This window comes from Schistosoma mansoni, chromosome 1 (assembly GCF_000237925.1).
Source record: "Schistosoma mansoni strain Puerto Rico chromosome 1, complete genome".
NCBI classification, from domain to species: domain Eukaryota; kingdom Metazoa; phylum Platyhelminthes; class Trematoda; order Strigeidida; family Schistosomatidae; genus Schistosoma; species Schistosoma mansoni.
In genome coordinates this window covers 9,011,829-9,024,003 of record NC_031495.1, presented here as the reverse complement: position 1 = coordinate 9,024,003, position 12,175 = coordinate 9,011,829, and the positions used below count along the sequence as shown (strand labels likewise).

Sequence of the window (12,175 nt, the reverse complement as noted above, 5' to 3'; positions counted from 1 at the left end):
TTCTTGTCATTATTTCTTATGTCATTATAGTTTTCACTATTCATTTCGTGTCATAGTTTATCTAAACTGCTTTTTGGTGAGATTATTTGTCCCCCTTTCATTTTATCACACACACATACACACACATATACGATTCCATTTACTTTCATTGGAATAATAAATTTACAAAATGCGTGTATTCATTAAAATTTTTTTCTATCCTACTTTTAGTTACTTTCAACTATTATTCTCATATTGTTAATTGTGCGTGCAAGTGTTTCTTTCTCTCTCTGAGAATATGTTTGTGTTCTTGTCATATTAGAAAGATCGTGACACCATAGTGTTGAATTGAAATCAAGAACCTTCTAATAGTTTAAAATACTTGAAACAAAAATTGAAAAGAATTAAGTAGTCGATAAACAGTCAGTTCAATTCTTCTGAATTCTTTAGTCACGACTATTTGAAGATAAATGATTAAGGCGTAGAAAATTTGACATTTTAAATGGTATATATATATTTGCAAATCTGAAGATGAAAACTCACGAAGCAGTGCAAACAGTCAAGCAGGTATTACTGTAGTGTGGGTTAATGATATCTACATAAGTAGTATATGGTGATGGTCAGGTATTGAATGTATTTCAGTGGAAGATCGATAAGGGGAGAACAGGAACGGCACGCAATTGGTACGAAAATGCATGAACAATTATAATCGGAGACTATGGACGGATATTTGTAGAAAAAACAGTCAAATTGAAACAATCGATTGTTATTTTGCAAATTAACTGTTCACTATATGGTTCTCATATTTTAATGAGATATTCTGTAATGTTGCGTTAAAATACATTCGATTGTCCCCAGTCGTGTTCTTGTTCACTACAATACGATAAAAACTGTGCGGTTGATTAATCTATGAATTTTAGTCCATGTTACTTAGAAAACATTTAATGTTTGGTATAGGGTTTTGAAAATGACTGAGTTTTTATTGAGATAATGAACCGATCTATGCTAGACCATTATTGAAAACCTTGAAGCATTGAACGGCCATTCCGTCCTAATATAGTGTATACTGAGTAAGTTAATTATTCATTTTCATGTTGTATGTAATTTTTACAGTTTTACACTTAACAGAAAAACATTATTAAGGCAGCCAGTATCGAATGAATGGAAAAGTAACCTTCCGTCATTGATAATGACGAAAGTCTGTAGCTGAGGTAAATTATACAATTTTAAACATTCAAATCTTACAGTTAACCGACAAGTAATATGATTCGAAAATTTAGTACAACAAACCATTTACATTCTTAGTAGTCTTGTGGTGAATAAAAAGACAAGTGGGGACAATCGAACGTATTTGAACACAAAATTACAGAATATCTCACTAGAATTTGACAACCATACAGTAAACATTTAATTTGCAAACTATTAATCAATTATCTCAATCTTGAATGTTCCTTCTGCAAATATCAGTCCATCGTCTCTAATTTCATTGTTCATGCATCTTCACCTCAATTGCATTCCGTTCCCGATCTTTCCTTATCGATCTTCTTCTGAAATACATCGAATGCTCGAATCTCACTATATACTACTTATGCGGATATAAGTAGTCAACACTACAGTCTATCAAAATTTCTCAATAAAGATCTATTTTGAAAGTATTTTTCATAAGAAAATGTGATCATTTTAGTCAAAAATCTTATTTAAAATAGTTAGTTCTTTTGATAAATGTAATGAGAAGGCGAAGATTATCTGAACTATGTGTTCTCACTCTGAACCTACATTAGTAATATTAGTCTATTATCCAACGTGGTGAGTTGTAGATTGCTTTTAAAATTATTATTATTTTTAGTTATCTTTGTTTCTCCTCACCTTTCATTTCCCTTGTTAACTTTATAATTTTCCATATGTAATGCTCTTAATAAGCATATGTGTGATCAGGTTTTTCGAAATGTATTGCGCTATTATATCACACAGTTCTGATAATCTTTGTCTTCCCATTACACTATCCGAAATTAGAATTCGTTAACATCAGTTATCGATTCTTGATTTATTTTAATAAGTAATTCACAATATAGATTTTCATTCTGAAACCAGTGCTGAATAGAATCTCATGTTAATATATCTATCATAATAGATAGAAACTACTATCTAATTTATTATGAGATGTGTATAAATGACTCGACAAAGTGTGCACTTTGTTGACATCAAAAAGTGATGATTGAATATAGTCTGAAGGGAACCTTTGGCCCTAGATTTTTTTAAGCTAATGTCTACATTGTAGCTTAATCCATTGAATTCGTTTAACAATAAGAAGGACTTGAAAGCACAACTACTGAGTGATCAACCAACTGTAAATATATCTCAGTTAAGAAAAAGTCAGCTGCCTCTGGAACAGATCACTGGTGGCATTTCTGACTATGAAGCTGATGATACCGGATAAAATCCCCCAGAAAGCATAAGTTCTCTCAAGATTACGATTACGTCTAATTGACAAGTAGTACCAAATAGCAGTAAATCTAAGTGAAGTGTTTTATATCGACTAGATCCAACCACTATCTTTACTTTCTCTGCTTTTGATGACTGTTTACCTAAAGTTAGTCTGCAATGAGATCTATTCCAGAAAGACCTAATAATTCTTTTCTTCTTCCTCGTTAACACAAAGTCTCTACTTCCCAATATGTTCAACAACAACAAAAAATAGATTGGCTATAAATTCAAATTCCATATTTTGTTTGAAAATTATTTACAACAGTAAAGGAAATAGATAGAAAATCAACTGTTATGACAAGATATGATGTTCAATATTGCACTGAATAATATCTAGAATATTAGTGCATAGAAACAATGAACAAGTTAAATGAGAACATATTAAATAGAAAAGTAATACCATTATTAAAACATTGACAAATTTTGTACAGTTTTATCCTTTGTGTTTAAATGAAGGTATTTCAAAAAACGTATCTACATAGTATGCTGCATAGATATGGATGATTTGTAATTGTCATAGTTCAAATCATGAGTCAATTGAAGCTAGACCACCATGGAAAACTTGGAAGCACTGGACGGACGTTTCGTCTTATTATGGGATCGTGGATGCGCACTGCTGAGGAGTCTCATAATAAGACGAAAGGGCCGTCCAGTGCTTCCAAGTTTTCCATGGTGGTCTAGCTTCAATTGACTCATGATTTCAACTATGAAAATACTGAAATCTCCACAAAACCCTTTCTGATTTGTAATTGATCATACATTAGTTAAATTCCAATTACTTTTAACAAGTCTAATATTCTTTTCAATACCATATATAATGACACTTTTATCATTAGTTACCATACTATTACGTCTGAAATCAATTAATTTTATATTATTCAAATCAGAATGAAATTTTCGTTCAGGTCGTCTTCCAATAAATTCTTCATTGATAGAAGTCATATTATTTGTTGCATCAGATTGAATACGTGGTCTTAATGGTATAAGACATGGTAAAGCAGTCATAGATAATGATTCAAGTACAGATGGTTTTTCACGATTAGGTTTAAATTTTTTTTGAAAAAGATCAAAAGTAGGACAATCTAAATGTAGTGCACTTGAAACATTTTTTAAACTTGTTTGAAATTCATTCGTAATATCTTTAGTAAATGTCCAACTGCATCGACGTTTCTGTGTAAAGTGAAAAAAAAAGTAGGATAATGAAAGCTAAATAAATTTAATGAACAAATGAATTACGAATTATATTATTTAAAATAAATGAACTGTGGAAAGCGGTAGGATCTAAGACGAGCGTTTTACCTTATTTGGGACAAATTTTTGGTGCCAGCTGATCTGACTCTAATTTGGATGAACATATGAATATGCCGTGGATGTAGGTCTTCCATTTAACTCCGTATATTACTCTGGTTAACCTCGTTTATTTGATGGCGGTAATAAGAAGCTAATTAGGGGTGTAGTTGGAGGAGTTTATTTCAGGCAATCCGTTTAGCCAGACAGATTCAGAATAAGAAGTGGAAAGGCGAAGAGGACAGAGAGAAGCAAGACGAAATGACGTGAAGTGGAGAAGGCTAGTCAGCCAACTCCAATTAATCAAGCGTGAGTCAATATTTATAGTCAAACAGAAATAAGTTACAGATACATGATGATTAGGGTAAGTAATTAATATATATATATATATATACGATCATATAAAAAACAGTCAGTAGATAAGTGACAGGGTAAAAATGTGGCTTAAGAAGAATGAATAGATTGGTCTGTCCAGAATCCAGAATGATCTATGTGGGCTTGAAATAATATCAGCCCCTACAGCTTAAACCCAGTACAGCTTGCTTCAAACGCCGACGCGTCATCCACGTAATTACTGAATCCGAGTAGTGACCAATTTGTTTAACTGATATGACGTTTACAACATTATTAATTTTAATTTACGTGTGACAACGGTTATCCATAGTTTATCCCACTAGGAATTTTATGATACATTTGCACATTAGAATACATATTAAACAGAAATAGATATTTGGAGTAAATCAATAATTCTAAAGCTTAACGCAATGTAAACCATTTGATCAATTTTGTGGCCAGAGTAGGACAATAACATATTGTTAACTTGGATTCATTTATGGATAAGATAATCATTTTATAAATTTGATCATTTCCGAGGTATTGATACACTTTCAGTTAACCTATGGTTTATCAATCTAGTTTAGAGTATTTATAAAGATTCCATTTAGGCCTTCATTAACTCAGTAAATGCTTCAATATGACTTCGCTCAATAAGTAGTTGTTTGTGCACATTTAACAGTATCAAATTAATTGTGTTTTGGTTTACAGAAGTGATGAATATGATTTTTCTTCACTAAATTGATGTATTCTATGGACTGTAATCGATTGTTGTAAGTAATTATTGAACTGAATGGTTAGTATTCTTACAATAGTGGGAAATAAGCTACGTTGTAATATGATCTTTATAATGCCACTTATTCTTGCTGCTAAAATGGGCTTAAGTAAAATAAGTCGAACAAGAAACACCAGGTCCACGACAACTTATATGGTTATTACCTTTATATGTTATCCAAATCAAATGATTGGCTTCGAAATGGAGTCCCTAAGTTCTAGTGCGAAATCTTGATTGATGAAGTTAGACTATTTCATAAATAAGCTATTTGCTTAATAATTGGATTGTTGTGTAATATCGAGATTGAATGAAGGTTGAATTTACAGACTGTCAGGTTTCAACTCAGTGATGCTCCAGCTATATTTTCGGCAGGTTTCAGGGTTATTTCTTGGAGAGGTTGTGGGTGTACACAGTCAAGAAATCTCATATCAAATAGGTATTCAGTGCTTTATGGTTTTTAATTGCTCTTCACAAGATATTGATTCGTGACGAAATTATCTTTAAAATGGTCTATAAAACCATATATTTCTGAACCAAGTATGACTATGTAAGAGTTTAATTTTGACGACAGCTCCGTTAAAATGCCTCACGTGGGGTAATAGTCATAAGTATGTAAGTAACTATTATCTCGTATGATCATCTTATTCTTAGGAAAATTTATAATTTTCGTTCAGTGTTATACTTCAAATCTTAATACATAGTACAGAAACACGATTTAGAATAATTAACCGTAGAAAACAGTAGGGTCTCAAAGGAATTAAACTTACGCAAATTGAGCTATTTGGATCAGTTATTTGAGAAATCTGGTCAGATTTTTATGGTAAATCATATATACTACTTATCGAAGAAACCTGAAAGTATTTAGTTTTATTTTGATATTATACTGACAACTGCTTAAAAAATACAATGTGATTCTCGCTTATAAAACTATATTTTTGAAGGGAGATGTCTACAAATGAAATATGAGTGACTGAATAAATTTAGAAAGAAAACTTATTTGACAGAGAGTCTAAGATTGACAGATGTGATTGGGAAAAATATAGAAAAATGGAACGTTTTAAACTTACCCTTGGCCTAGATGGCTGGGTTTTATTGCCTGTCTGCAATCCAAATAAATTTATATAAGACTTGGTAGTTGTTGAATTTTTCTGAGATGATCCACTACCAATTGTCATTCTAATGCCTGTCATTTCGTAGTGTTTATCCATGATTGATTGAATTTCTTCATTTAATGAACGAGGTGATTTACGTCTAGATGACAAACTTAATGCTCTTCTAAGTTGTTGTTGTATACTAATATGATGCTCTTTATCTTTAACTGGTAAATTGCCGAAATTATCATCGGTTAGCTGATATGGTTTAAAAAAGGATGGCGCCAAATTTAAGGATGGTTGAGGTAACGGTTGATGATATGTGTTTTTTGCGTTAAACGTTTGATTACGTACAAATCCAAGAGTTTGTGGTTGAGGAAAAATAACCAATTCATCGACCAAGCTCCAATTATCACCAGCTCCATTTGTATGCTGCACAGAGAAACAATGATCAGAATCAATCACGTCCGATAAATTTTCCCCCAAGTTTGATGAACTAATTATTCCATTTGTACTAAGTTTGCATCTAGGTTTGTTGGTTCTATCTAGTTCATTATCCACATACAACAATTCCATTCTACTTCTGCCACATAAACTGCTTCGTTGAGACTGTAGAGTCGACATTGATGGTGGCTTTAAATGGAAAAAATTAATAGTCAGTTAATTAGTTAGCTAACATGTTAATAGAACATTTTCATCAGTGTGAAGTTGTGAAGATTGTTAAGCTTTTTTATTCAGATCATACGCATGCACGATCGTGGATGCACACAGCTGAAGAGCCCCATACTAGGATGAAACGGCCTTCTAGTGCTTTAAGGTTTTCAATGGTGGTATAACATCCATCGACTCATGATCTCAATGAAAAGAACATTTTTATGTTACTTATTAATTGTAAGTAGACAGAAAATCATAAGTAATTTGTGTCTAAAAATAAGTAACCGAAAGCTATAAGTAGAGCATCAAATTCTAGCACAATGTACACAAAGTAGAACAGTTTTAGCTATTCTCAAATTATACGTTATACTTTTGTTCTGTTCCAAGGTGGTATGCCATCCAGTTGTTAAATATATGTAAAGCCAGTTGATGTACTGATACAATTAGTCTTATTCAATAGTACGAGTGTTTCAAGCTTTAGTGAAAAAATCCCTATATTCGTCGTTTGATCTGTAGGTATTACCTTGTTCAATGATTTACAATTCGTGCTTTAAGCTCAGCGTCATCGAACTTAGTCAATCGAAGGTATGAATCAAAAATAATTCTTATAATTTTCAATTTAGATCACCGTTATGAACATCGTTGTCAAACAACATTTACCTTACCGTGGTCTGGAACTCATTGTGACTGCTGAATAAACCTTCTTTCTGTGTCTGTGACCACACCATCATTAATGATAGATGTGTTGTTTTGCTTGTTAAAATCGCAAACTAATTTAAGTTAGATAAACACCAAAAGCCTAGAAGCACCGGAGGGCCTCTTAGTTTACAATGGGACTCAGCTGTACGCACCAACAACTCCACCACATAGGATTGGACCCAGAACCCTCGGTTCAGAGTACGAATGGTTAACTCACAGACCAGCGGTATATGTCCAGATATAATTCACTAAATAAAAAATATCGATCCCTGGTAGTGTTACGTAGTCCCACACTAGGACAAACAACTATCCAGTGCTTACCAGATTAAGTAAATGTTCACTCATTAAGTATTATTTCTTTTATATCTTCGGTGCTATATACCATTAACAGAGTTTTTTTAAAGTGTATATGAAATTCCATCTTCTGACCAAAGTGAACTGATATATGAGCGTTTTCCCTTGACTGTCTGTCCGGGTCAATGAGTGTACGAAATATACGTATTCCGACTCTATTCTTGTATTTGACTTATTTAATTCCGTTATTCACCAACGCGATTTAATTCGGCAATTATATACGACGGTTGGTTGTGTGTATATTTTAATAACAATCATTCATACGATCGAAATGGAGTCAGATACAAGGCCACTAAAGTGGTAAGCCCGACCTCGAACTAAACACAGCCTGAGAAACTACGCAAACAATGAACATCTCGAACTCTACGCGTCCGATAGAGGAACGAAGAGGCTAACTTAATCGATGAGAAACTCAAACGACTCAAACTCTAATCCGAGGCATTCGACGAAGCTTGCACAGAAGTGATATGGACATGCTCGAGTCGTATTATCTCATTGGTACTTTGTCCTCATGTCAACTCTGCTCACTGGTCTATTTGGCATATCGTTCCATCATGACTATAATAATAATAATCATATTCTCGTTATCACATTAATGTTATATCATCACATCGGGCTCACCATTTTAGCGACCCTTTTTCTGGCTCCCATTTGATCGTATGATGGTCGTTATTGAGGTATATATCCCAACTACCCTTGTATATTATTATCGACTTAATCCTCGTCAATGAATAAAGAAGTTAAGCCAAATACTAGAATGGATTTTGATACATATATTTCGTACAATCGATGATCAGGACAGACAATCAGAAAAACGCAGTGAGCAAAGCAGAGCGAAATGAAACGATGCGCAATCGAGAAAGGCGAGTGGGCCAACTGCATTTAATCAAACATGAATCAATATTTATTGTCAAACAGAAATAAGTTACAGACACATGATGATTAGGGTAAATAATTAGTACAAATACGATAATATAAAAAACAGTTAGGGTTAACTAGCAAATAATTGAAGGAGTAAAAATGTGGCCTGAGCAAAATGAGACTAGAATAACCTATGTGAGCCTAACATAGTACCAACCCCTATATGAAATACAAAACGCACGTTTCAAACTATTTACGATTCGTCAGATAGATGTAAATATACCATAGTTTTGATAGTCATACTGGGACTCGAACCCAATATCTTTTGGCTCAAACGCCATAAGCAGCCTCGAAATTTTTGTTACTTAATTATTATAGACAAACGATAATAACAATAATATATCCAGATAGATAGATGTTAATTGTAATCAATTGCCAACATACACTGATAACTTACATTCAGGTAAACATCCGGTAAATCAGATCTTGGTATTTGACTAACAGTTGATCCACTACTTGGATTACGATAACGATCTTGTGATAATTCATATGCTTGTAAATTTACACAACTTTTACATTCATTTGTACTGGATAATAATAAATGTAAATTATGATTACAAATATTATCATTATTATTATTGATATTATTACTACTTCCAGTGATTCTATTTATTTGATTATTAACTGATAATTTTGTAGTGGAGATATTTGTACCTTGACGTAAACGTCGTACATCCATATCTTGTTTAACATCATGAATATTACCGTTGTTGTTATTGTTATCATCATTAATATCATTATCATCATGATTATCATCAATGGTGATTGAATTGTTACGTTTAAGATGTCTTTTTTGATTATATTTATTTGCACTAAATAAGCATAGAACTGGACGTTTAGGTTTTTCTTTGATCATTGGCGATTGGAGATCATGAGTGAAATTATTATGCTGTCCTATATGATCATGATGAATATTGATAGAAAAAGTTGACTGATTACTTTCAAATGAATTCATTTTTTCAGTATTGTATAATCCATCATCGATAATGCCTGTGTCAGTATTTGGAATATTTAATGGAGGTAATGTGATAACATTGTTATAATTAGTATTATCCAAACAGATATTGTGATTAGTACTAGTGTTATTTTCACTAAGAGTATTATTGATATTGGTAGTAGTAATAGTAACTGTAGGAGTGATAATTCGGTTTTTTTGTGCAACATCATTTAGGTAAACTGACATAAGACTTTGATATGTTCGACTGTCTAATGAACTGTCTAGATTTTTATTGCCATTCAAATGTGAACAAGAGTTTTGTACTGGATAACTGATAGCACTTTCCAGTGAACTACAGTCAATAATCTATATGTATGAATGAAAAAAGAGAGGAAGTTTTAAACCACAAACGAATAACATAATAATGACTTAGGGCCTAGTGATTAGAGTTAATTCACTTGAAGCTATCTCTCTCGGTGTCGCGTTGGCTAACACTCATCAAAATAAAATATTCTTTAGTCATAGGAGAATTCTTCCTGGAATCCGAACCTACAGTAAATTTTCAGCAATCTATCAATCAGTCATGTTTTTACACACTAAACTAAGATACAAATTCTCAAAGTGAATTCATTTCACTCCAGTGTTTTTACAGTTTACTCGTGATACACAAAATAATAATGAAAATTTAATTGTTTTTCAGTCACATAGTATTTTATCTGTCAATCACATGAATGAAGTATACGTAAATTATTTAAGTAGTTATGGGTAGATTTCCCATTGTTTGAAAGTACTCTTACCATGAACTTATGGCTAATGGAAAATCACAGAAAACCAGATAAAGCTGGATAATTAGTTCATGATACCCTCTAGAAGTGAGAACTCAAAACTCCTAACGAAATCAAACCCAGTACTTTCAAGCTCAAATGCAGGCACGTTACCTATAAATCACTGAATTTGAATCCTTTAATTCAACTTCCAGTTAGTTTGGTTCAATACTTCAGTCTTACCACCATAGAGACTCTCGAAAAAAATGAATGTTAACTATGTTGAGACGGGCGGGGAAGAAGGAGAATGATTAAAAATGTGTTACTTCCGGACTCTATTCTACTACGCATCAGGATCTATATATTATCAAACACTGGGTTGTATATTTTTTGTATCTATGGCAAGGTAAACTTTCATTGTATTCATTGATCATACTATGTCTTTTCCCATCCAAAATATTACTGTTATTAAATTATAAATCTGTTTTTCAAGTTTATACTATAACTGTCCTGGTTATACGAATAGTGTGAATTACTATTAATGATGTAACTAGGTCTTAAAGTTCACGTATACAATTACGTAAGTTTTTAAGTTCAAGTAATACATAATGGTATGAGGCACAGTTTTCCCGAAGAATTTTGCCAGGAATATCGATCGTTGGTTTTTATAATAAACAGTATTAGCAGATTCATAGTTAGTGGAATAAATTCATAAAAGTATAAGTAGTTAGGAGAGTTATAACTGCGAATCACTGAATGCAAACATATTGATCTAAAGGTTGTATTCTCGGTTTTACACATGCAAGCCTTCAGTTTGTTATATGTGATACCGCGTTAGTCAATTAAAGTTTGAGTAACAAACTATGAGTTTGGGCAGTGTTCACGATAAGACCTCAAATGATCTATTACCAAAACGTCATCAAGTAGTGAACATCTGATTTGTCCAATCACTAATATAATCATTTTCTGTAGTTTGATGGGACGTTCATTTTTTTGTCTAGCCACGGATTTGGTAAATCAGTGACCAGAATTTCCGTTTTCATTTTCTAATAAGTTATTGTGATGTGTTCAGTTGAAAAATGATAACATGGAATTTATTTAAATCGCAGATAGGTTATATCTTCGTCGAAAGATGGTTTTTATCAATAATTGGCATCAGTTGGTGAACCACAACAAAATTATGAAGATTCAGAACGTTGTTTTTTCCTAGTCTGGGGCTCGTCAGTAGTGTTTACTAATGATGTAATACATATTTGTACTCAGGGCCTGAAGGCCTAAATTGCATTCACAATAAATTCGAACTAGTAAATAAGAATCTGGTACAGCACTTTTTCAGTCTGAGTATATTCTAGTTATGGTATGATGATCATTCGGCGATCATAACGATACATGTATCACTCTCAACATTTTTGAACTACACCAGTTAGGACTTCTGATTTTTGGTTTCTAGAAACACATTTCCAATCTAGTGACTTTAGAATTGTTGTGAACGAGAACACGAGGGGGGACAATCGAATGTATTTAAGCATAAATTACAGACTATCTCACTAAATTCTGATTACCATACAGTCAACAGTTAATTTTCAAATTAACAATCAATTGTCTCAATCCTAACTGTTCTTTCTGCAAATATCAGTTCATCCTCTCTAATTCCATTGTTCATGCATTTTCCTACCAATTGCGCTTCATTTCAGTTCTTTTCTTATCGGTTTTTTCTGCCAAAATACATTCTATGTCTGACCATCACCATATACTACTTATATGGATATAAGTGAACCACACTACAGAATGGTTAAATTCTCAAATAGTTTTCGTCACTAAGAAGAGATAGATGGTGGCTAGCAGTGGAATCTAAAACGAGTGTTTCATCCTAATTAGGACTCGTTATCTGGATGTA

General features: G+C 32.6%; 1 protein-coding gene across 1 annotated transcript in view; it reads right to left on the bottom strand.

The window, feature by feature from the left end:
• The window catches only part of Smp_123820 (putative serine-rich repeat protein 2), a gene marked incomplete at both ends in the record, with an annotated part of 34,646 nt that overhangs the window by 3,849 nt on the left and 18,622 nt on the right, over positions 1 to 12,175 (bottom strand). Inside the window, 3 exons of the mRNA XM_018793166.1 lie at positions 3,304 to 3,633; positions 5,926 to 6,582; positions 8,975 to 9,880. Coding sequence (XP_018647705.1) covers positions 3,304 to 3,633; positions 5,926 to 6,582; positions 8,975 to 9,880 — 1,893 coding nt within the window. The remainder of the gene's footprint in view (positions 1 to 3,303; positions 3,634 to 5,925; positions 6,583 to 8,974; positions 9,881 to 12,175) is intronic.